Below are 27,474 nucleotides of genomic sequence, written 5' to 3' on the forward strand. Positions count from 1 at the left end.
ATCCTTTCGCTGTGAAGCTCGATAGCTCAACGTCCCCCCCCCCCCCCCCCCCCAAATGTCCGTCTGGCGTGTGGAAGTAACAAACAACAAAGTGTGGAGTTCTGTAAATGCGTTCTTGACAAGTTGGATTGGTTCAAATGGCTCTGAGCACTATGGGACTTAACGTCTAAGGTCATCAGTCCCCTAGAACTTAGAACTACTTAAACCTAACTAACCTAAGGACATCACACACATCCATGGCCGAGGCAGGATTCGAACCTGCGACCGTAGCGGTCACGCGGTTCCAGACTGTAGCGCCTAGAGCCGCTCGGCCACCCTGGCCAGCCACAAGTTGGAGCATGACGGTTTTCCTCCCTGTTTAGTGTTTAGTGAAGAGACAACAGTCCATCTAATGGGTAGGTGAACCGTCATAATGTGAGAATATGGGGTACGGAACAACCACATAAAGTTGTACAACATGAGAGGGACTCTCCAAAATTAGTGTGTTTTGTGCAGTTACGCGGGAAAAGGTGTATGGTCCATTTTTCTTTGCCGAGAACAGTGTTACAGGAAGCACATTGCAGGAGGCACATATCTCGATTTCCCACAGTTGGACGCTGATTCGAAAGACTTCTATTACCAACAGCATGGGGCACCGCCGCATTGGCATCTGGAAGTGTGGGAATTTTTAAATCAAAGGAATAGTGGATCGGTCGCCCTGGAGCAAATAATTCAGCCTTACATTACTGGCCTCCAAGATCACCAGACCTGTGATTATTTCTTGTTGGGGTTTATAAAAGACTCTGTTTATGTGCCTCCGTCACCAACAACAATAAATGAACTGAGACATCGCATAACAGCAGCTGTGGAAGCTGTAACGCAAGACATGTTCGCTGCAGTGTGGGAACAATTTAAATACCGCATTGAGATATGCCGTGCATCTCAAGGGGGGCGTAATGAACACCTATGAAAAGGTATGAAGAAGAACTTTGAGTATTCCGTTCATCGAAAAAAAAATCATTGTGCATGTTTATTAGTTTCACAAATACAGACGTGGCAAATCGGATGATTCTTTCTGATACACCCTGTATTAATCAAATCTTGTCCTCACGATTCCTACTGGAAAGATACGTATAGTATATTCTTAGAATCATCATTTAAAGCCGGTTCCTGAAACGTTGTTCAGTGGGCTTTCTGGGAAAAATTTACATCTACCTTCAACTGTCTGCCCATGCAGCTTCTGCCCTTCTCTGCGACACTGTCCCTTGAGTCAAAGGGAAATGTGACCACTCGTGCTGCCCTTCTCCGTATACGTTCAATATTCCCTGTGAGTCCTACTTGGTAGGGGTCCCACACTATTGAGCAATATTCTAGGATGGATTGCACGACTTATTTGTAAGCAATCTCCTTTGTAGACTGACTGCGTTTCCCCAGCATTCTGCCACGTGCTTTACCCATGACTGAACCTATGTGATAATTCCACTTCATCTCCCTACTGATCGTTACACTCAGGCATCGATAAGAATTGACCGATTCCAACAGTGAGTCTTCGACATTATAGTCATAGGATACTACTTTTCTTCGTTTTGTGAAGTTGACTACTGAACATTTAAAGCAATTTTCCAATATTTGCACCACTTTGAAATTCTGTCAAGGTCTTGATGCATTTCCCGGCCGATTAGCAACATATGTGGGGCGGCGGGTGGAATTATTGTTGTTAAATGTTCCTATTATTTATGCTGTCTTTTGCCGTTCTCAACACTGGCTCTCTAACTACAATATTGGCAACCAGAAAGTGATCAGCAAAACGTGAAGCCTGTAATTAGAATTCCTAGTGCCCACTTCATCTGAGAAATACACATATAGCTACAGCTTATAGCTCTGAGGAATTAGGAGATTGTCTGGGATTCATAATCAAAAACGATTCTTTAAAAATGTTCACTATATTCTGAAAGTCACAGACCAAAAAGAATGCACACAATCCAACTAACAGAGCAGTTCAGAGTCAAATGCTCTGATACAACTATAACTGTTCAAATTAAATGTTTAAGTGAATGCTCACTATAATTTGATGATAATGTTCATCAAACGCCACGCTAAATAATGGTAGAATGTCTGTCCCGCGGCGGCACGTGAAAATACGACATACGCAAACTGAAGATAGACCATTAAAGTCCTCCCAGAATTAACACTTCACTCGAAAACGAATTCATGTTTACGCGTATCCCGAGTAACTTATTACGGCATTCGAGGCTGTTTATAGCAATGATACCGACGTAACGCGACTCCCGACACAGGTGGTGCGCTAATCAGCGTCTGGAGAGAACTGGGACCTATTTTCCTCGCGTAGCGTTCTTATATATAAAGCCGCGGTGCGGACAAGTAAGGGAACGCCTGATCAATTTCGTTCTCCCGACTAGCCGCTGGGCTAGTAATGCACCACTTTAAGTTATTGAATAAATCATAGCTTCTTTTGCTGATGGCCGATGAAGCTCTCAATTTAAATGTGCAATCAGCACACAGGTAAGTAATCATAATAAAAGTCTGACGTGGCTAAGTCAATTATTTTGGGCGAGAGAATTAATTTAATTACACTACACGCAGTAGACGAGCTCTGAACTTGCCCTTTGGTGATACGCTATCGCTATAGATTTATAGTTATTCAATTGAAACTTCTCACATCTTTATGATTATAGCGGATCTCCCTTCTACGTAAATTTAAACATCCTAGCTTTATTTATTCGCCTACTTAATCTATCTTGCGTCCATAATTTTTAAGACAAAAACCAGAAAATCATGAATTTCAACTAAAATTTTAATTTTTGAGATCCAAAATACTGTTTCTACTAAATTATTATGAAAAAGGAATCTAAATATAAATTTTTAAGTTTCTAGCTCTTTTCTGTTGCGCCAATGATTTTTACAGAAAAACGTCCAAATTTCGAAAATGGTTAAAGTTATTGAACTGATATTCAACACATATTGATTTAGTGTTACTCCTGACATGTGAGAAACGTTTCAGGTTATTTGCTTGATTTTTAAAGTATTGTGCAACATTTATGACGTCAGAGCTAGGCTGTCACGCAATGGAAAGACTGATGTGAATTTTATACAGCGTGAGTAGGCTGCTTCCCTACAGTCTGACTGAATTCTTGTGCAGCTTCTTTCAGACAGTACTACACCGTAGATAACTGCATATTCTGCAAAAAGTCTGAAATTACTATTGACATTGCCTGCAAGTGCATTAATATACAACAGGAACGGAAAGGGTCCAAACACACTTCCCTGGGGCACAAATTGCTGCATTCTACCGGCCAAAAAATCCTCAAATCAGTCACAAAATTCGCTTGATAATCGATACGGTCATACTTTAGATAATAAGCGCAGGCTTGGTACTGGCTCAAACGCCTTGGGGAAATCGAGAAATACTGCATCTAGACTACCTTAATCCATGACTTTCAGAATGACTTGTGAGAAAAAAGCCGGTTGGGTGCCACTTGATCTACGTGCTGGTTGGCATGCACGAGGTCCTTCTGTTCGAGATACCTCGATACGTTGCAGCTCAGAATACGTTCAAAGAATCTACAACAAACGGATGTCAAGGAAATTGGACGGTAGTTTTGTGGATCACGCCTGCTACCCTTCTTGTAGACAGACGTGAGCTGTGATTTCTTCAATTACTGAGCATGGGTTTTTGTTCGGGAGATCTACAATAGATTACAGTTAAAAGAGGGAATAAGTCAGACCTAAATTCAGTGTAAAATCTGATAGAGATTACATTGCGCCCTGAAGCTTTGCTAAATTTTAGCGATTTTATTGTTTCTGAACGCCACTGACACTAATATCTACATCTTTTCAATGATGCGATAGTTAAATGTGGCAATACATTTGTAAAGGAATATTTCAAAACCGAATTAGCGTTCCTGCTTTTGCTTTGCTACTCCCAGTTTCAGTTCTGTCTTGTGCGTAAGTGTCTAGAAACTAACGTTGATACTATTAACAGACTTTGCATATGAACAGAATTCCTTTGGGTTTTATGAGGGATCCTTTGACAGCATCTCCCTATCTCTAGCCCTATGATTTGTTTCACACCTATTATGTCGTAGTGTCCTGATTCTTTGTAAGTTTCTTGGTACTGGCTGGCTGAACGCGGTCTATGATTCCCACATGAGCCTGAGTCCGCTACTTCGTTACAGCTGTCAACCCTAAAGCAATTTTGAAAAGTGTATAGATAAGATGATACAGGTGTCAGGCAGGAGATAAGCACCGCTACTTCCTGCTGCAGTAATGGATCAAAGGATGTTGCCAGCGATGCTGATCGGATCAGATGCCGTCCCATCACATCCCATACGGGTCCAGTGACGGAGTGTTCCAGTCATCGTGCGGACCAGTGGAGTCGCCGAGCTGCTTTGCTTTGGACGATAAGAGAAGCAGGTGCACAAGACCATAGCGCCCTGTCGTTAGGGACTGGCTACAGAGGGGTCCGCACAGCAGTCTGGACATCTCCTGCGCTGCTCAGTGTTCTCTTAAAGAACAGACCCTCGTTCCACTGTTCTCTGAGCTGGAGCTGTACGTCGTCATGTCGACTCCTCGCTCGCAAACTATCACCAGCAGACTCACGTCTCATCACGCAACACAACGTCAAAGCACCGTTCAGCCCTCCAGTTGTGCTTTTCGGTTTTCCATCACACATGCAATATTTTCTCAAGAGATATGAGGAGGTCAGGGAGCAACAGCAATGTTCGTGTCTCACTTCTTGTAAGCGCTGCAGGTGGTTCAGGCTAACAGTCTGGATACAACAATGATCCTGACATGGGGTGCGGTCGCCGTGCTATCAGTGATGACCGCTTCTGTAATGTGGGGATTTACGTGTGACTCTGCATTCCGTCGCTGGCGAGAACCATAACCAACGGTTACATACAATTTTCTTGGGATACCAATGCTGATGTACATCAAACATCGTAGGAAATTCTTCGAAAGAAGCATCCAGCAGCTCACAGCCCTTTGTGAAATGTGATTAACTGTAGGCGTGTTGCACGTCGACTTAAGCGTACAGTGTTTTCTAAACCAGAATAATATCATCCCCCCCCCCCCCCCACAAACATTAGCAAACCAGACAAATTTGTAATGGCCTCAGCGTCTTCACGCTCATTGAGTATTTCCTACACTTTTGTTCTGTCAGAAGATATGAACGGCCCGCCTGCGTGTCCAATGTCACTGCAACAGTCGGAACTTCGTAATCGTAAAAGTGGGGAACTTACGCTGTCAGCGAACCAAATTCACAAACATGAAAAACGGATTTTCAGAAGACAAAAAAAGATTTCTTCAACGTAAACAAAAACGAGTGCTAATACCAAATATTTATGAAAGCAGTTTCCGATACTGCGCATTTGAATCACAGCAGAGCCTGTAAATATTTAAAAGCGACTTGACATATCAATTTGTAGTGTTACCATGTGCCATTGCAGTAAAGATCTTGTTGTATTTATGTTCCCTTGTCATTGAGGAGGAAAGCTATTAGATATCTGTACTATTTTCATACAGATATAGTTGTATTATAATTACGTGACAATGTCAGTGTTGCAGGAGGCGATCTTTGAGTACTGTGGTGCAGCATTTTTTAGAAAATTTTTTATTTGACAAGATCTGCCTGTTGCTGTCTGCTGGATAGGTTCTTCCGATATTGTTAACAGGTAACACGGTTCCTTATGTTGTCTCGTATCATTGTGATGTGTCTATTATACCGCACAATGCAATGGTGCATGTCGTATATATATTGTAACTATACCTTTCGATTTTCTTTACGGCCGGGTTCGCAGCATAGAATACGTCATAATATGACATTTCATAATGAATGATTCCAGGCAAGGTGCAAATAGTTTAAATACTAATACTTCTCCCGTAGTTCAAGCTTGTTTCGCAATAGTGCTATTCTCGAGGAAACTTGTAGATGTTACAATTGATGAGTCTACTTAAGTTTGTAAAAGGTTAGTTTACATTTGTAATACGTCTAATTGGAACAGAGGCCCATACTTCGTCAATGAATAAACTGTCAATTGTCTGTATGTTGCCTGACTGTAGTAAGTCATGTTACTTCTATTTGTAAAGAACTCTTTCCGTGAAATACTTTTCACAGCTAGACTGGCAATTTATTCTCGTTGATGCTTTATGTTTACAGCGTAGTCTTTGACAGTCACTGATATTAATTGTGCTTCATTCACTTTATAATTTTGTCACAATTTATACGTAGGATTATCTTTTGTTTTCGTTTGCTGTGTGTTTTTATTCGTTCTCGTTTTCCCAAAAGTGAATAAAGTATTCTAGGTAAGTTTTATGCTTAAGACAGATTTCTTCATTGTGAACAGCATTTGGATGATTTTTTTGTGTGCGTATACATCTGTAATTCTGCAAGAAAGTTCACAGCATGTCCTTTTGGTATTTTTTTTATAAAAGCTCTAATGCAATTTTAACATGTTTTGCTCTCTGGTTTTAGTTTTTTAGGTGTAGGTAAAAGGTAGAGTGATTGCTGTCTCAATTTCTTGTGTCATTTTTAAATCTTTTGAAAGTGTTGAGTCTGGAGTTGTAATCATGATTGTGAAAAGCATCTCGCTCTAATAACCTATGTAGGCACTGCTTTTTGTTAAGTGATATGAATAAGGCCATCCAACTGGCCGAAACTAGTAATAGACGTATCTTTCTTTGCAATCTCGGCAAATAAAAAGTTTGCCAAAGGCAGACTGGAACGCTGCTAGATTAATTAGAGTTTCTAACGGACTCATACACGGTAGGATTGATCTACCAATACTGCGTTTTACCAGCATTTTTCAAGTTCCTTTCTAATTCGGTATAATGAACAATAATATTGTCTCCGCCTAGTAATACGTGCATGATTCTAGACTGTATTAATGTATGCTACCTGAATCTTCAGGCTGTATATTATCTGTTTTTGGCCTAATTTATCTCCTGACTCTGTTCTGGTACACAAGTAAATCTAGATTTCATGCTTTAGAGATTTAAGTTTCGACGTATTAGCTACGAAATCTAGCAAAATGAAACACATTTATGAGACGCCAGATATCGTGAGAAAGTACTTCTCTTGTTTGAAAATTAGCGCAGTTGGAAAATGACCATCCATAACTGATCATTTATTTCAGTCAAAGTCGCGATTTAGTACATGTTACTGCCGGTTTCGGCTGCCTATATTAAAACGCAACTCTAACTGAACAAATAATCAGTTTTAACTTTCACTGCATTTGCAGCATTTCTGAACACACTTTATGTCAGCCCTTGTTAATGACAAACTTACTTCTCGTTTTTGTGAGATACTGAGAGCTAGAGTGTCATTTGAAACAGAGCCTGTTTAATGCGAGATTAGTATATTAGCATTAGGGTTACGAGCAATGTCTATGAACAGAGACTATCTTAATAGAGTAAAATCATTTGAACACTTGTGTGTGAGCAAAATTTTTGTTTCAATAAAATGCTTTTATGAATTGTACAGGTTTCTGTCGATAACAGTGTTCAGTGCATCAGAATCTGATGGACAAAGTATTGTAGTTGACATTTGGCAGCTGTCCTCCTTCTCCGCTATCTTTTATTAACAAAAAAGAAAACGTGTAAGGAACTTTGCTTGGAGAGTAACAGTATCCATAAACCCCACGGAACACACAGCACTGTACTTGAAGACGCTGTTATCTGTTGTTGCAGAGTGTGAGGTCTACAAGGCGATCCAGAACGGCCCCACCAACCACATCCTGGGCGGCCACGATGCCCGGGACGAAGAGTTTCCGCACATGGTGAGCAAGGAAATGTGATGTCCAGTTTTCACTAATATTTAATTAACGCGCTGTTAGCAGCAGCCTATATTAAAAACAGCCAGAAGCGATTGTTGGCGGCAGTATGGAGCGTGCAAATTGTGAACTTTGATTCCACCAGCATGTATGCAGAGTTTTGCTACAATGTAATGTTCCTGAATGTCCGATGGTCACTTTTTTGAGTACCGTATATTCATGGGAACTCCTGACGATATAAAATACTGTACTTCGAAAGCGGTATGGAAAAAATCTGATCAAGGTATTCAAATACCGAACAATCATAATCGTAATACACTGTCCCGGAATGATGAAATTCAGATGGTTAACAGAATTAACTGCAGTGGTGTCTGCCTTTAGTTCAGCAATGGGTACAAAACCGAAGATAAATCTAATACAAGGTCGTGAATTAATAAATAGTCAGAATTGTTATAAATATTGCGTGAACGAAATAATGAGACTTCAATGTTAAAAACAGACACATTTTTATTTTGAGTATTAACAGACCGCTTCCGCTGTATTTTAGTTCTTCGTTTTTAGATCGCTACGGGTTGCATAGCACTAGAAGTTCCTAGCTTTTTACGTAGCTGTAATGTTGTAGTTATATGTTCAACTGAAGCTGTGGCTCCTAGTGCCATGAAACTGGTAGTGGTCCAAAAATAAAGGACTAAATACAGCTGAAGCGGTCTATTAATACTCAAGATGATTACTCATGGCTGTGGTTGCCATATCTACAAGTTTGTCTGCACAAGCACATTTTGGACGTTCTTAAAGAAATTAGTTTAGTGAGCTGATAAAACGGCAAGTTTTGGCCATAAAAACTGACTACTTCAACTTCTTGTTAGAAATGGTCAAAGGATATCTGCATTAGGTGATAGGGAAAATGATACGATTTGAACCGTTGGCAGTGTCCTAGAAGAAGTGATGTTTTCGTGCTTTGAATCATGACAAGTGTAGCCTCGTCTCCACCGGTGAAAGGCACAGAAATCCTCAAACACATCGCAATCATTCCTTCCTCACTTATTGTACCTGACTATATCGTGGCCAGTATGAGGCATTACATCACCATGCCCAAATCTGGAGTGTTTCGGTGAATAATCCATGGGCGTAAGTGAACACCACTAGCTTACGTGTTCCCCTGACCTCCTTTAGGGCACTTTTGCGCTTTGTATTGAGAGAAATGTTCACGGTTGCTCTAACCATCTTCATAAGTTATGTGAATGTACTCAGTAGTCAGTGACCGGCAAATTCTTTCCATCCTTCCGGTGTCTTGTGTTCTGCTTAACAGAATACATGTGCGGTGATCCTAACAAAGTTTCGGTTCGGTGTTAACTTAACTTCTTCCACAATATTTTTTTCAGGAATTGAAAAAGACAGACAATTGACTCATCTGTATTGTTCATGACGTAAGGTGATTGCTCTTTGTCCTTTTTATAAGTGAACTACCAATATAAGTAGAATGACTGCGCCCTGATTTATTGAAACTATGCCTTGTTATAAATAAATTCACGACCAAAATAATCAATTTTGTGACACTCTCTGACTTCGACAATGAAAAGAGAATCAAATTAGCAATTTAGACTTACATAAATAGCGCTGTGTAATGAATGACACGCATTTTATTAATAATTGAGCATCAATGAGTATGGAAATCAGTCGTGAGATCTTATCAAAATAACTAAAGTCTAATAGTGATCAGCTCATAGTCCAACACCGAGCAGTAGCTCTCTCTGTAGTTGCGGTGTAACTGACGGTAGTACGTCTCAGAGTCATATGAATGATGTGCAGCGACAAAGTTTTAAATAACTATAATTCAGCAAGTAAAGCGAGCCGGGTCGTCGTAATGTTCTCTGGAATTTAGTTTATCGAACGTCAGCAACTACACTTTATAAAGCCAGCACGAACATCTCTTCACCCAACGGCCGCAATTAAGACCTGCCTTCACAGCTGAAATTGTGCAGAGGACGGCGTATGCATTGTTGTCGATAGGACAAAGCATGTGAGAGTTGAAATGCTTCGTTAACCTTGTGATACGCAATCACCAGTCACACAAATTGGTACCCTGCAACACGTGAACACGAAATGGCGGTAGACGATGCATACATCATTATATACGTAAATATTCAATAAATGACTTAGGATGTCGGAAATTAAAATAAAGATACGCAGCTAGACTGTATAATTGATTCCAAACCCGTGAACATACCTCGACTGAGTATTAGCGATCAGCAAGATTCAGATACATGTGCACGACTACAGCAAAACCACAGAATGAGCGGAAGTGAAGGACAGAGTGATTGAACTGATTGTATAACATTTCAGATTAACAAGGAGACGCGCGTGTTTCTTGTCGCCGGATTTCTCCACATCTGTGGTGTATGCAAGGCTTGGTCAGAAATGAAAGTGGCAGAACTGTGATCTTCAGACAGGCAAGTGTTTAGAAAACACATCGCTCCTGGCGGGGGTCGAGGGAGGCACGACCCACGAGTCCCTACGTGGCAAGTTATTTCATTTTTACGCTTCTTATCCTGCAAATAAACCGAAATAGCGCTAAATATAATGTATTTATTAGTATTTACATAAAAAGACATGAAAAGGAAAAGAGAAGGAAATTCTGGGATTGCAAATAAATTGCGCGTAAACGACAACTTCCTATATAAAATCGGAATATTATATTACAGTTGATGATTTGCACGTGTTGGGTGATATTTATCGTAAAAACAAGGGAAACTATTGTTCGCGTGCTGCTGCCGAAGGCTTTTTGAAGGCCAAAAGAAAACTAACGAAATACAAAGAAGTTTTCGCCTTAAACTATCTCATCTCGTGGATGCTCCAAGTACAGTCCTTTCTTGGAAATTACTTGGTTCAAAATGATTCAAATGGCTCTGAGCGCTATGGGACTTAACTTCTGAAGTCATCAGTCTCCTAGAACTTAGAACTACTTAAACCTAACTAACCTAAGGACATCACACACACCCATGCCCGAGGCAGGATTCGAACCTGCGACCGTAGCGGTCGCGCGGTTCCAGACTGTAGCGTCTAGAACCACTCGGCCAAATTACTTGGAATACGAATTCTTTTGGCTTTCCTTTTTATGTATTTTATGAAGATATTAATAAATTTCTGTATCTAAAAGGCAATGTCTTAACTGGCTGACTGATCATCGCCCAGCCCAAATCGCTAAGAATAGAAACTTGAAATCTGGAGGTGTGGGTCTTATACTGCAGACCCCGCTTAAGAAAGGTTGTCCGAAATTCCACTCCTAAGGGGGTGAAATAGGGGATGGAAGGTTATTTGAAATATGCCGTTATTAAGGGAATTTTGAAGCTAGAATTACGAAAACTGGAATATGGTTTCTCAGGCAGAACATAAAAAATACATGTTGCAGCATTTTTGGAAATTCAAATACTAAGGGGGTAAAATAGTGGGTGAAAGTGTTTTTGAAAATAAATAATTACTAAAGAACTACTAAAGGATTTTTAAGGCTACAGCCGTGCCAATTGGAATTTGACTTCTCGGTTAGAAATAAAAAAAAAAAAAAAATACGTGTTTCGGTGTTTCTGGATTTTAAACCCGTAAAGGAGTGCGATAGGGGATGAAAACCTTTAAGAAAATATTTCGTTGCATTAAAAAATTTTAAAGCTAAATTTATAAAAATTGGTATTTCATTTCTCAGTTGGGTATAAAGAAATATTTATGAGGGGACAAAAGTTGCTATGGAAATATGTCCACAAGAATGGCATGATTAGCAAAAACTTTGGACCCCAACTACCAGAATCACTTTTCGTTTAGAAATAGATTCTGAAAAGACCCTGTCTATATGGCCTTAATTAAAGGGAAAAGCGTAGGAGCCGGGCGGTGTGGCCGAGCGGTTCTAGGCGCTTCAGTCTGGAACCGCGCGACCGCCTGCCTCGAATCCTGCCTCGGGCATGGATGTGTGTGATGTCCTTAGGTTATTTAGGTTTAAGTAGTTTTGAGTTCTAGGGGACTGATGACCTCAGATTTTAAGTTTTATAATGCTCAGAGCCAAAGCTTAGAAGGTGTTGCAGTTTGTGAACAACATAAAAATTCGATTAAATAAAAACGAACAAAACAAAACAAAAAAAACTCTTCAGGCCGTACATACACTCTACGCGAGTGAAATAGCGGGCGCTGAGCTAGTGCATTATATTGAGGATAATTCTGATTTATTTGCAGTAAGAATTTCAGCAAAAATTGAAAATGAAAAAATAGTTTCCGCATACGGACTCGACCCCACGGCCCTCAGATTACCATGCGCACTCTTACCGCTGCGCCAGCCGCTATCTGAAAACTGCGCTAGCGTCTTTGGTGGGTTATACCTCACACGACACGCGCCAAAAACCTAATTTTTTTTTTAAACGCTTAGCCATCTGGAGCTCCCTCTGCTGTCACTTTCATTCTAGCCGAGTCCAGTATGTACGATAAATCTGAACGAAATCGGCAGTGACGAGTAGGCGCGGTCTACTTGTAAGTGGCAAGAACACGATTCTGTAAGCAGCTTCAATATCACTGAATTCACAGAGTCACGTAACCTCTGCGACAGCACGCGCGTCGATACCAGCTTAGTTTCGCAATTCATAACAAATGTGGCACACGGATTTCATGAAAAGTAACTATGCGACAGGAACATCACACCAACGGGTTAATAGGGGAAACCTTGCATTTGGGCAATCGTTTGGAAGAGGCGCAGATAAATGGAAGTCTCTCAGCACTGCTGCAGACCCGCTGCCGCCACGTATCGCTGCATCCAAGAATCAGCAATGTCTTACTCCTGATGCTGCATGTAGTGACGTGCTGTGTTGTGTTGGTGTTGCAGGCTGCCCTCGGCTACCAGGTGCCGGGCAAGAAGGAGCTCAGCTGGCTGTGTGCCGGCTCCCTCATCAGCGAGCAGTACGTGCTGACGGCGGCGCACTGCTGCAACAACAGGGACAGGTGCGTCAGGTCATGCTGGCTGCAGACACAAGGTCATCCGGCACACGGCCGTCCATCTACTAGAACACAGCGGGTTTGTTCGATCTGGAGAACGGAGTGTGAACTGCAAACTACTTGTGAGGCGTGATTCAGAAATGAATGCAAACAGATCACCCGTATTAAAATTTGGATTACTTGCTGAATGAAGAATTCATAAACTCTGATAGGGTGATTTCGCTAGCAGTTGAAAGAATTAGAAGTCTGCTAGCCACGTCTTCATGATCTCGAGGAACCGGAGAAGTAACTTCCCAGTCCCTGGACATTTAGTATTCCATATTCAGTTGTTTAAGAAATCGCCTAAGATGTCGGATAAGTAACTGCTCAAGCTTCGTCCTTCTTGGACACACCAAGGGATTTCCGAAACGACCGTCCAGATCTCCTACATCTACATCTACATTTATACTCCGCAAGCCACCCAACGGTGTGTGGCGAGGGCACTTTACGTGCCACTGTCATTACCTCCCTTTCCTGTTCCAGTCGCGTATGCTTCGCGGGAAGAACGACTGCCGGAAAGCCTCCGTGCATGCTCGAATCTCTCTAATTTTATATTAGCGATCTCCTCGGGAGGTATATGCAGGGGGAAGCAATATATTCGGTACCTCATCCAGAAATGCACCCTCTCGAAACCTGGACAGCAAGCTACACCGCGATGCAGAGCGTCTCTCTTCCAGAGTCTGCCACTTGAGTTTGCTAAACATCTCCGTAGCGCTATCACGCTTACCAAATAACCCTGTGACGAAACGCGCCGCTCTTTGGATCTTTTCTATCCGCTCTGTCAACCCGACCTGGTACGGATCGCACAGTGATGACCAATACTCAAGTATAGGTCGAACGAGTGTTTTGTAAGCCACCTCCTACGGGTTTCCGTTAAAAAAAGGGGGTGGGGGGTAACGTCTGCTAATAAATACACTTCTGATTCCACCTAGCGTGTATTTTTGGTGTCCATCAACCTTGGAAAGGAGACGCATCTCCCGCTGATCCTATAGAAAGAAACAAGGGTGCCATCTCTCACGAGACAGTAATTCGCTCGGCATCGGAAGACACTGGAAGGGATTACTTCTTACGTCACTCCTCTAAGGATTGCAGTTATAATAGGAAGCATTTTGCGGACGTGATTTTCTCAATGAAGGTTAAGCTAAACACACGAGCCTTTGTTTAATCCAAGGTTCGTACCGTACTGGACAGCAACCTCTACTGTTCCGAAATGGTAGAAGTAGCTGGAAGGCTATTTAACACGTATCTTTTGGACACAAAACTCTTGACCAGAGGTAAATAGCAACTTTCGTCATCCGTACAGACCTCGTGCCAGCGTTCTTTACATTCTTCACTTTGCAACCAGCTATAAACAAAATCAGACCCGCACCCTCGTCAAATGCATTTTTTTGGAAGAAGCAGTTTTCCGGGAAGCTATGAGGTCACTTAAATCTTGATAACCTACCGATGTAGCATCAGTAACTCATCTAACAATTGCGCCAGACCCTTGTCTTATGTAGGTATTGCCGACCGCAGCGCCGTGTTCTGCCTGTTTACATATCTCTGTATTGGAGTACGCATGCCTGTACCAGTTTCTTTGGCGCTTCAGTGTATTACAACGTAAGACCGCACCTCTCCGCACGTCACACCTTGGTCCTTGTAACAAGCGGCAGCCTGAGTGTGGACTTTTGCTGTGGTGTTGCAGACCGGCGCCAGTCAGGGTGCAGCTGGGCACGGCCAACCTGAGCTCCTCCAGGGCCGGCAGCACGCGCTACGGCATCAGCGACATCGTCATCCACGCGGACTACAGCAGGTCCTCCTACAGGGCCGACATCGCGCTGCTCAGGCTGGACAGGAGGGCCTCGTTCAGCAGGACCGTCTCTCCGGCCTGCCTCTACACCAGGGGCGGCGACCCGCCGGCCGCTCTGATCGTCACTGGCTGGGGGGCCACCAACCCCCTGGGTAAGCACCAAGTCTGGCGCCAGTTCAGCTCCACTGCATCCCGGCTTTACACGGGGAAAAGTCATTGCGAATACCACAACGTACACTGAATTACATTCTACTTGTTTTCCTTGTGCCGCATCGGTGAAGGGTCTCTATGGTTATTAACGTACCTGGCACTGTTAGTCGAAGGGGTGGCCGAATGCCGTTGCTGTCGCTACCCCGCTAGCTCCTGGGACGGTATATGTGCACCCCAAGTATCTACGTATAGTGCTGTTCATGTGAAACTGAGCGGAAGTTTCTCTAAATGTTTGCGAATCGTGCATCTGAGGTGGAATTGGGTGCGGGCCCAGTATTCACCGATTGAGGCGTGGGAAACCACCTAAAAACCACATCCAGGTTGGCCAACACACCTAACCTCGTCGTTCATTCGGTGTCGGAGCACCTCCCAGACCCGCAAGCGGTGCTTTAACACCCGCCGCTATCCGGGCTGGCGTAAATTGAGTCTGATTCGCCGGCCGGTGTGGCCCTGCGGTTAAAGGCGCTTCAGTCTGGAACCGCGTGACCGCTACGGTCGCAGGTTCGAATCCTGCCTCGGGCATGGATGTGTGTGATGTCCTTAGGTTAGTTAGGTTTAATTAGTTCTAAGTTCTACGCGACTGATGACCTCAGAAGTTAAGTAGCATAGTGCTTAGGGCCATTTGAACCATTTTTTTGAGTCTGATTCGCTGGGAATGAAATCAATGACGATGAAGTGGCATGAAACGTAGTGACGATGAAAACGTGGACGGACGGTGGGTAAAGCACCGACGGGGAGACGGGTACCAGGTGAGACGGTCCGGGTCCCACTCTAGTACAGATTTTCATCAGTCACAACATTTTCGTTACAACCAGTAAGGTTGTAAGATATGAACATGTACATAAGAATTTCACGCCCCACTTGATAATGCAAAATTGGTCTTCAGTTTCATCTTACAATGTGAGTTTTAGTATTTAGTAACGCATTGAACTCAGCAGCTGTCATATTAGCGAGTTGGTGTATCACCTTGAGGTTGAAGCTCCTTTCTGTGCGTTTTCCTGTAAATAGATCTGTTTTTGGAGGGGTCAGCCTTGAGCATAATACAATTTTATCTTTTCTTCTATTTCCAAGACATGTTTCGCTGAAGTTTCACTATCATTAGTGGGCTTTTCATTTTCTTTCTCGTTGCCACCTGCTGTGCATTTCCTGGGTTCATAAGAATTTTTTTTTTGCGACTTGTTTTCTTTCTCAGTTCGTAATTTTTCCGGCTTCCCCATTATCTGCACTGCGAAGACTTCCCGCCAAAACAGTTCTAAGTCAGAGTTTTTTTTAACTCACTTATTCAAATTTCTGTTCGTCATCTAGGAAAAGCATTGTACCGTGCAATATCTCTGAAGTACACTCCCACCATTCGCTGGATCAGTTTTACATCGCTTAGTATATTTCTTGCGAACTTTAAAAGTTCACAGCTTCTTTTTTTCACCCAATCGGAAATAAATAAATAAAAGAGAAATAAATAAATAAAAATTACTATTCTTACTTTATGTTCGCAAATATTTGAACAACTGTTCACATACACAGTTGTATTTCTTGTTGCGGGCTCACATTCTTATACGATTTTTTAAACGTCTTCATATTCGCCCATGACTGTACATTTATGACAGCATTCACTTTTCCAGTTTCGACATTTTCAGCATTTTCAAGAGGTTACAGGTGCTGAAGACAAAGCGGTAGTCAACATTAATAAAAGGCATAAAAATGACATGACTCTCCATGGCTAAAATGAACCCTTAATGACGTCGTTCTGAGGACGTTATTTACGCGCATGTTTGTTATCGTCGTACTCGCCAAGTATACTTGACATCAAACATGTAAATATGGCAAGAACTGAATCGCCTCCAACAGAAGGTTACTCCTGTTATAAGGTGGCTTGCTTGCACACAACAACTATACGACCTCGTCATAGGGCCAAATAGTGTTCAAAAATGGTTCAAATTGCTCTAAGCTCTATGGGGCTTAATATCTGAGGTCATCAGTCCCCTAGACTTAGAACTACTTAAACCTAACTAACCCAAGGACATCACAGGCACCCATGTCCAAGGCAGGATTCGAGCCTGCGACCGTAGCAGCAGCGCAGTTCCGGACTGAAGCGCCTAGAACCGCTCGGTCACAACGGCCGGCCAAATAGGGTTACGCAACAGCTGAAGCAGAAATGACGGCAAAAAAAAAAAAAATTAGTAATTACTTACAATAACTTGTTAATAGAATTGTAATGCTACTCAACTGGTGTATGAAGCCTGTACGTTGGACTGTAGCTGAGTGTTCAGTTGCATTAATCAATATTTGAAAACTAGTATGGTGGTCGTGAATACAGCGAAGTCCACCTGACTACTTTGACGACGCGCACATCGAAACGGCTGTCAGTGACCATGAGCCAGTAATAGCAGCAATGATTAACAAAAAGTACAAATGGCAAAGGAAACATGTTCAACAAACTACACAACGAAGCAGTAGTGCCATATCTCAGGAAATTGAAGCTTTTAGCTCAGGACGTGGAGGTAACTACGGCTGAAGTTTGGGAGAATAGTTTATCATGCACTGGACAGATAAGTACCCAGTAGAAGAGTTCATGATGGCAAAGACCCTCCATGGTATCCAGCCGATGTAAAGAAACTTATAAGGAAAAAGGGGCGTCTGTATAATAGGTAAAACAAAAGCGTAGAGCTATAGATAGAGATATGGTAAACAAAGCGCGTTTGGCAACAAGAGAGCAGGGCGTGGATCCTTCAATGACTACAGTAGCAGAATATCGTCGAAATATTTTCCACAGAAGCCGAAGAAATTCGTGCCGTATGTAAAAGCTGTCAGTGGCATCAAACTTATGTCCAGTCACTCAAGACAAGACAGGAACTGAAATTGAAAATAGCAAACCACAATCAGGAATTCTCAGCACTGTTTTCAGACGCTCCTTTACAAAGGAAAATGTGGGAGTACTGGCAAATTTAATCCTACGACCACTTAAAAGATTAGTTAACTAGGTATTAAATCCAAATTTAATCCTAGGATCACTAGATCAGTTAAACCAGGCCCTGATTGAATACCTGTCAGATCCTATACCCAATTTGCGGATTAGTTAGCCCCTGTGCTAGTTATAGTTTGTCACACAGCCTTCGAACAAAAAGAAAAAAAAGTAAAACGTGGCCAGTAGGTGGTAGAAAGTAGAGGTCATACCTCCCTACAAGAAAACTAGCAGGAGTGATCCATAAAACAACCGTCCAACACCCGTGACATTCATTTGTTGTAGACTCTCAGAACATATTCTTAGCTCAAACGTAATGATGTATTTCGAACAGAACGACCTCCTCCATGCCAACCAGCATTGAATTCGAAAACATAGACCGTGTGAAACCCAAATCACACTTTTCTCATGATATGCTGAAGCCATGGATCATCAGGTGGATGTATTTCTCGACGTCAGAAAAATTTACGACTCAGCACCATAACTACCCTTATAATCAAAAGTGCGCTCGTATGGGATATCAGCCGAAATTTGTGACTGGACTGAGGAATTTTTGAGAAGGAGAACGCAGCATGTTACCTTGGTTGGAAAGTCATCGACAGATGTAGAAGTAACTTCGTGTGTAACCCGGAGACGCGTGTTGTGCATTAATGACGTTGCGGACAATATTAACAGCAACCTAAGACTTTTCGCAGATGAAGAATATTCTAGAAATAAGTACCGTCTGTACGAAGCTGCACAAATATTCATTCAGACATTCGTAATATTTCAATGTGGTGGAAATATTGGCAACTTGCTTCAAATGTTCAGAAATATGAAATTGTGCACTTCACAAAATGAAAAAAAAACTTAGTATACTATTACTGTAATATCCATATCTACGTGATACTCCGAAAGCCACCTAATGGTGTTCGGTACCACTATCTGATCCCTCCAACCCTGTTCCACTCGCGAATAGCGCGTAGGAAGAATGATGTCGGTAAGCCTCTGTATTGGCTCTTATTTCTTGAATTTTCTTCTCGTGGTCAATACGCGAGATCTATGTAGGGGGAAGTAATATGTTGTCAGACTCCTCCGGAAAAGAGCTGTCCCGAAATTTCAATAGTAACTCTCTGCGTGATGCGCAACGCCTCTCTCTTAACGTCTACCAGTGGAGTTTGTTTAGCATCTCCGTAACGCTCTCTCGCCAGCTAAACGATCCCGTAATCCTTTGGATCTTCTCTATCTCTTCTATCAGTCCTACCTGATAAGGAAGGATCCCAAACAGATGAACAATACTCACGAATCGGGCGAACAAGCGCCTTATAAGCCACTTCTTTCGTGGATGAGTTACATTTCCTTCAAGATTCTTCCGATGAATGTGAGTTTGGTGTCTGTTTTCCCACTAATTGTTTTATACGGTCATTCCACTTAAGGTCGACATGGATAGTTTCGCCTAGATATTTTACGGCAGACGCTGTCTCCAGCTATTTGTCATCAATAGTGTAGCTGTATAGTAGTGGATTTCTTTTCCTAAGTACGCGGAATATGTTACATTTATTTACGTTCAAGGTCAACTGCCAGAGCCTACACCGTTCATCAATTCTCTGCAGGTCGTTCTGCAAATTCATACTATCTTCTGGCGTTGCTATTTTGGTGTAGACAACTGCATCATCTGCGAATAGCCTTGAACAGCATCCGACGCTGTCTATTAGAACAGCAAAGGTCCTATCACACTTCCCTGTGGTACTCCGGATATTACCTTTACATTTGTCGATTTTGTTCCGTTAAGAGCGACGTGTTGAGCTACATCTGCAAGAAAGTCTTGAATCCAGTCGCAAGTCTGCTTCGATAATCCGTAAGCTCATGTTTTTTTCCATTAAACGGCAATGCGGGACGATGTCAAATGCCTTACTGAAGTCGAGGAACACGGCATCAGCCTGGGTACCGTTGTCCACTGCGCTGTGGATCTCATGGAGTAACAGAGCGAGCTGAATTTCGTAGGATCTCTGTTTGCGGATTCCTTGGTGATTTTTATAGAGGAGATGTTCATTTTCCAAAAACGTCATAATTCTTGGGCGCAAAACATGTTCCGCAATTCTACAACAGATTGACGTCAACGATATAGATCTATAATTGTGTGGATCTGTCTTACGGCCTTTCTTAAAAACGGAATGACCTGCGCTTTTTTCCGGTCGTTAGGTACCTTTCGTTGCTCAAGCGATCGATAATAAACTATTGCTAGAAGGGGAGCAAGTTCTTTCGTATAATGTTTATAGAATCTAACAGGTATCTCATCTGGTCCTGACACCTTTCCACTACTAAGCGATCGTAGCTGCTCTTCAATTGCGCGATCGTTTATCTCAATATCTATGTCACAGCCGGAATCAGTCAGCTCGTACAAGTACCTTAACACTTAGCAGGGACACGAAATGGAACGATCTCGTAGGCTCTAGTCTTGGGTAAACCAGGTGTCAGACTTCGTTTATTGGTAGAGTACCAGAGAAATGCAGTAAGTCTACAAAGGAGACTGATTGTAAATCACTCGTGGGTCCCATCCCAGGACATTGCTCAAAGTGTGTGGGACCCGCACCAAATTCGAGTAGTGAGGACACTGAGCGTACACAGAGAAGGGTAGCACGAATGGTCACAGGTTTGTTTGACGCGTGGGAGAATGTCACTGAAATATTGAAAGAACTGTCCCAGCAGACTCTTAAAGACAGAGGAGAAAGCCTACGTAATACTATTTCGAGGACCGGCTTTAAATGTGAGTCTAGGACTGTACTACAACCGTCTACATATCGTTCCCTTAGGGATCATGTGGACAAGATTAGAATAGTTACAGAACGTACACACACATTTAAACAATCGTTCTTCCCGTGCTCTGTACGTGAATGGAATGGGAGAAAGCCCTGTTAACTGGTACAGTGAGACACACCCTCTGCCATGCACATTACAGTGGTTCGCAGCGTCAGGATGTAGATGCAGATGTAGATGAAGGACAGTTGTTGGCTGTCCAGTTCGGGTCTTCTTGATGGCGACTTTGGATCAGTTCTGACTCCCGGTCCTGATGACGTCTTGAGTGTGTTGAGATACTGTGCTGAGCAGAGCCGTGTATCGGTTTATAGTCGCATGGGGCCGACAGACGGTCCTTTGGGAACTATTTATGTGACTGGAGATGGAGCAGTAATACAGGCCTTGTCTTGCGTGGCCGCTCTAGCCTCCTCTCACTTGCGCGTTTATGGCTGTGTCTCGTGTCTTCTCGCGAACACAGCACTTACTTCAATGCGAAGAATACGTAGCTTACCATCCTAATCATTTCTGCTGCAAATGGTTCAAATGGCTCTGAGCGCTATGGGACTAAACATCTGATGTCATCGGTCCCCTACAACTTAGAACTACTTAAACCTAACTAACCTAAGGACATCACACATATCCATGCCCGAGGCAGGATTCGAACCTACGTCGCGCGGTTCCAGACTGAAGCGCCTAGAACCGCTCGGCCACACGGGCGGCAATCATTTCTGGGCAATCCACAATGTTTACTGTTTCATTCTAATTACTGCTACATTGTCAGGAATGATTATATCCACGATTGCACTTGTTAATCATAATTACATTGTCTTGGGCCGTTGAAGACGCAATAATCGTTTAATACATGAAGAGGATTTATTGTTTCTTTCATTCCTGATACCAACTGCTATAAGCTGTTACGGAATCCTTGGCGCTGAATGCAAACAAATCCCGCAGAATCTTTTCACTTATTTTTAATCAATGAACGGACCTATTTTGCATTTTTTTGTCTATGAGAAGAGTAAAAGCACCCACAAGCAAAAATTATTGTAAAGTGCAAAGGGCTATGTTGTTCGTTGTTTTTGTCTGAAACCTTTCGGAGAGGAGGCAGCTTACAGCACAGGAATGAACGTCGGCTCTCCCAGCTGCGTAATTCTATACGTGTGTGCCAAAACTTTTCATTTAAATTTCCCGGAACATCAGTTTTTTCTCACCCTTTGTCAAGTACGTTAAGTGATCGCGTTCTTACAAGTTAGGGAAACAAAGTAACATCCTTCTTTGTTTCTGAATGTTGTACGTTTGCTTCTTTTTGCCTTGCTATTATGTTTCGGGTTGCTAGGTAATTTCTACTTTATAATGTGGAAACCTCACTCTGGCAAGTGTTTGTTTCTGAAGAAGTTTATCAACCGACACACTGTGTCATATTAGTTCATCTACTATTTGCATTAGTAATTTTGCGACTGCTTTTGTTGACATCCTGCTGAATTCACTTAACGATTTCTAGGTGTTGAGAGATGATTCAGGCGGTAAGACGTTATTTGATTGAGAAACGCACCTTAAGCAATCAAGAATTAAAACCTTTTCAAAGTCTGCTTTCTGAATATGTCCGAAAGAACGGTAGTAACCTCAGTTGCAGAAGTTTTCAGCTCTTCTCCTTACCCTGTGGTCACAGGTATCATGGTAATGGTAATTTTTATGGTTATGGTTGGACTATTCACACACACACGCACACAAATTTTTGCTTTTGTGAGGGACGACGGGTGACATAAAATACTCGCATTTGTATCTCTCCAGTTGCGAGCAAGGTCTTCGTTCATGAGGCATATGCTGGAATTGGAAATGTTCCATATGTTTCCCTTTGACCTACTCGCAGACTGCTAGTATTTGAAGGGAATCAGGTTCTACAAAATCCCTTTGTGCCTTCACGAGTAGAGAATAAAAGATGGAGAAAAAAATGAGAACGAACTAGGATGACACCACACAAAAGACGAAAGTGGAGACCCCAGGTAACAGACTCCAAATTAATTTATAAAGCATCTGCCATTTTGACGGCCTTCTTCATCTATCTATAGTAATTATTTATTTATGAATTTATTATTACTCGTCTAAACATTCTATCCTGTTAGTACAATGATCTAATTATCACAAGTTAGTGTTTTCTTATTTTACTGTATTTCGAACTGAACTTAATTACTACATCTTTATTGTAAATTGATCTGTAACTTATCTATCTACATACTTTCACTGTACCTAACGTGCTTTGTAACAAGCAGTCGGAGCTCGAGGTAACTGTGGTCTGTTTATAAAACAATCCTAATTCCGATAGCAAATGGCACATTGAACCAGTGGTTGTCAATCTAAGCATTTCACTTCTCACCTACTTTATAATCCTTTATTGAAGACACAATGTTTGTGGTAGCACAGCACACACAGACTGAGATAGTGCCCAATACCGATATTTAGAAAATCCGCCCCCCCCTCCCGAAAGTTTTATTTTTACTGGAAATATGATTGAGACTTTTCTTTGGAGAGATGAAATCTGTTTTTGAATTTGAATAATCTCTGCTGTGACAGTTTCAAGTAAGCAGAAACATTGCTAATAGCACATATACTGAAGGTACTGATTCGATCACGTAAATTCAAACTGAATAATTAGTGACAATCTGTTTTAATTCTACAGTGAGAGCAGTTCAGGGATGAAAACGTTTAAAGTTCCAAGATAATAGTAAATTTAATGAAAGTTGCAATTTAATCGTTACACTCAAAATATCAAAGCTTTGAAACAGCACTGATAGCAGTCGCTTTAGAACTGCTATCCGTTTAGTACGTTTCTGAATGACATCTTGCTGAAACTTCCTGGGAGATTAAAACTGTGTGCCGGACCGAGACTCGAACTCGGGACCTTTGCCTTTCGCGGGCAAGTACTGGCGGAAGTAAAGCTGTGAGGACGTGGTGTGAGTCGTGCTTGGGTAGCTCAGTTGGCAGAGCACTTGCCCGCGAAAGGCAAAGGTCCCGAGTTCGAGTTTCGGTCCGGCACACAGTTTTAATCTGCCAGGAAGTTTCGTATCAGCGCACACTCCGCTGCAGAGTGAAAATCTTATTCTGGTGACATCTAGCTATACATAACGGGAAATACAGAAAACAATTGGATTTAGGGTAGTTTCAAGTCAGCATAACGAGCGTAAAACATTTAACAAGAGGTGTAGATCTAAATTCACAAAAAAAGCACCTAATCTTCACCCTACTAACTTTCTTTTTGATGAATACAGCGGATTACGCATGGTCATTTCATACGTGTTCACAACTATTGCGTAATGTTGGCAGCAAGCACGTCGTGCGCACCTTCTTCTTGCATCTACACCTCATTACGGGCCATGGCGTCCATCCCAGCTCTATTTCATCTGCTCAGTCATTACTTCCGGCTTCACTGGCTGCACCAACGAGTTGCTTCATACCACGAGCACACACTCATACCAACTCTTTCACTTTTGTCAGCGTGCGCGCCAACCTGCTTCGCGCTTCAATCACGCACGGGCTACCCTGTCTTTTCAGATAATTATCGATGGACTCATATAGGACAAGCCTTAACCAGCGTGGAATTACATTCGCTTCACTATATACAATCCCTTTGAAACGTTCTCACTGATTACACATTTAGTTCGAAAAAAAGAAAAATCAGAATGAATGTGCAGAATTGAAAAGTATTCATTACACACATTGACAGTATTGTGTGAACAAAAAGACGTTCGTGTAGTATATAGTAGCTGTATTAAGCGTGTCTTTGTGTAACTGAGCTGTTACATTACACGCTCACCTAGAAGTTCGCTTGTTCTTGGCACCCTTTAGCTAACTAATGCCGGAAAATGGTGAGTATTTAACACCTCTCCTCTAGCGTAATGGTAAATATTTATATGTCCACATGAATTGTCAACAGAAATGCAAATTTACGGAATATTTCTGCGGAGCATAAAACTCTCAAAGCCGGCCGGTGTGGCCGAGCGGTTCTAGGCGCTTCAGTCTGGAACCGCGCGACCGCTACGGTCGCAGGTTCGAATCCTGCCTCGGGCATGGATGGGTGTGATGGCCTTAGGTTGGTTAGGTTTAAGTAGGTCTAAGTTCTAGGGGACTGATGATCTCAGATTTTAAGTCCCATAGTGCTCAGAACCATTTGAAAACTCTCAAAAAAAAAAAAAATCCAAAATAGAAGTAATGTTACAGCCACATATTCCTCTACCCAGGTACAAAGCAGAGTCGAGTTCTGCAAGAGGGCACCGTCCGGTCGCTTCCCTTCTCACGTTGCCAGCAGTACAAGCAGAGGTTCCCAGAAGGCCTCGATTCGTCTGTTATCTGCGCTGGTGATCCACAAGGAGTGGTTGCCATCTGTGACGTAAGCTATACATAAATGTCTTCTTTTCTTCAAATACATTAAAGTATCGCTTCAGCCAGACAAACATTCGTTCGTAAGAAGAAGCAAAATTTTGCTGTGTAGAACACCATTCTGAAGACGTGTATTTCTCTTTCAGGGTGATTCTGGGGGTCCCCTCGTTGCAAAGGAAGACACCTTTACCTACTCGATCGTCGGAATAACCAGCATAGGACCCAGTCCATGCGGCGGAAACATCCCGAGCCTCTACACCCGTGTTTCCAGCTACATTGACTGGATAGAAAAATACGTCTGGCCATAGAATCATTGGTTCTTCTGTATGGTTCTTTCTTGCAACTCAGGGCAAATCTTTCGACTTCTTCAGTGATACACCGTTTGGGAAAACAATCGGAAGTGTGAATAGCAGTCCTCGATTGTGAACTGTAACAATAAGAAGTCTGTTTACTTGTGGCCGTAATAATGTGCTTGTTGGAGCGAGATCAGTCAGTCAGTCACATAGTTGCAGTATGTGACGCCTGTGCTTCAATGAGTTGTTCAATGTGACATAAGTTTTTCGTAACAAGTAGTTTATTTTTATTTATTTCTTTTAAAGTGGCTGTATGTGAATATGAATACCGAAACAGTATTGTGAAAATTTTCAACTCGCATATAGTTAGTTCCATTGGCCGATAAATTAAAATGGATGTACGTAATTTGAGTGAAGCAGATAAAACTTACTGAAGATGTGTGTTGCAGAAATCTTTCGAATTAAGAGACAATGAATATCTTAATTCAGTAGTAGCCCGCTTTACTAGTGTGAATGAATGGCATGAATCTGTGACTAGTTGTCTTCGTAATTATACAGATAATTTCTTGGTTTGAGGGAATACTCTGACCAGCTCAGTTTTCGTTGTCTTTAAACTTATTTCTGACAATTTGCAAGAAATTTATCTGAATTTCATCCATAGTGGATGCTGTTGAACTCCGTGACTGTTCCTTTATAGGGTGTAGAAAAATTTATCGTCCTTTTATTATAATACTCATAAATTAATGATTATGTCAGAAAGAGATAAACAAAACTCTCACTGTGTTTTTATATAGACTGCAACGACACCAAAGGAACTGAATTTTTATCCTATAATTATGTACGTAATAGAGTGTTACCCTTTTGTAGATATTAGTCCTATACGCTACCAGTATTGTATTATTTATTTATGCAATTGTAATGAGTTTTAGCTACCGTATTTACGTATAATAAAATTCTTATTCCCATAACAAGACCTTATTTCTTTCAGTCTTACTGATAGTTGTCTTGAACACGTTTTTTGTGGGGATTATCCATGTCTCGGCATAAGTGATTCCTGATGATGTAACTACTCGTACGTAAGGCATAGTTTACTGCCACAGACATGTGTGCCAGAAGAATAATTAAAACTCAATACGCTCTGTTTTCAAGACGCAAAGAGGATGGAGAAACCCGGTGGAACCAGCTCGCAGACGGAGAGCCAACTCGAGCCTCATACGACTGCTACCCAACCTCAGGGCATGGCTGCTTCCAGCTCCAAGTTGCGCCCAATTCACAACCCAACAATTACTAAACACTAGTTAAAGCTAATTTGCAGGGAGATGACCAAATACACAATGGGAAGCACAAAAGGACACGATATAAATATTGATACGTGGTTCAACTAAAAAGAAAATTATGGTTAGGTTTTAAACTTAGCAATCCTATCAATTTGGGTTAATTTCAGACGAAACTTGTAAAAAAAAAACTATGGAACATCGGTTTTTATCACAGAAGACAAGTGGCTTAGAAAAAAAAAGAAATTTGACTTAAATCTGAACGGCCGAAACAGAATTTGAGACCCCTGTTCTCTCGAATGCTAGTCCAATGTCCTTATCACTGCACCATCTGATTACACGTGGAACTCGTGAAAGAAATTAGTATTTTTTGTTATCATCCGTGCGAGGTACCAGTGACACGCTCAGATACTAAGGCAGCAGTAATTTTCATGGATTTCCGGCAAATCAACTCACCAATGGTAAGCAAGACGTGGCCGGATTTTCTCTGACATCAACAACGAAACAATGAAACTATTTCGGTTTTCGAGCAGTCCGGTTGATGTGTTTAAGCTGCTGTTTAACGAATAACCTCTGTAACTGAAATAACAACTTTCTCTTTGCTTTCAGGAATGCTGACATGTACTTATTGGCATAGCGAACGTATTAACTTCTTGCAATTAGTGACGGCTGGTGACAAGCCAAAATTTCTACCATGACTGAATATGCGTAATAAATCAATACTACAAAAAGCGAAGCAATTTAATGCCCACCAACGTTGCATGTTATTGGCGACAATTCTTAAATAGCCTTGAAACCTACCACGACATGGAAGTAACACTGAGGTTAATGACAAGACAATTTACAAAGTTTGGTATTACAAAAATTATTTACCTTTTCTGAATTTTTAATCTCACTAGAAAGCTCACGTGACGGAGAATCCGTAAACCTTCAACATTTTGTCATGTTTGCTGGATGGAGTATTTATTGCTATGAATAAGAACTAAATTTCATCGTAAATAATATTTTTGAATCACTAGTGATT

General features: G+C 41.8%; 1 protein-coding gene across 1 annotated transcript in view; it reads left to right on the plus strand.

The window, feature by feature from the left end:
* LOC124795544 (serine protease Hayan-like) overlaps positions 1-25,554 on the plus strand; it is a 41,889-nt gene extending 16,335 nt beyond the window's left edge. The window contains exons 3-7 of the mRNA XM_047259617.1: positions 7,687-7,775; positions 12,628-12,743; positions 14,461-14,717; positions 24,745-24,893; positions 25,030-25,554. Of these exons, the coding sequence (XP_047115573.1) occupies positions 7,687-7,775; positions 12,628-12,743; positions 14,461-14,717; positions 24,745-24,893; positions 25,030-25,191 (773 nt within the window). The 3' untranslated portion in view covers positions 25,192-25,554. The remainder of the gene's footprint in view (positions 1-7,686; positions 7,776-12,627; positions 12,744-14,460; positions 14,718-24,744; positions 24,894-25,029) is intronic.
* Positions 25,555-27,474: the final 1,920 nt, after the last annotated feature.

Source organism: Schistocerca piceifrons, chromosome 4, assembly GCF_021461385.2.
Source record: "Schistocerca piceifrons isolate TAMUIC-IGC-003096 chromosome 4, iqSchPice1.1, whole genome shotgun sequence".
Classification (NCBI taxonomy): domain Eukaryota; kingdom Metazoa; phylum Arthropoda; class Insecta; order Orthoptera; family Acrididae; genus Schistocerca; species Schistocerca piceifrons.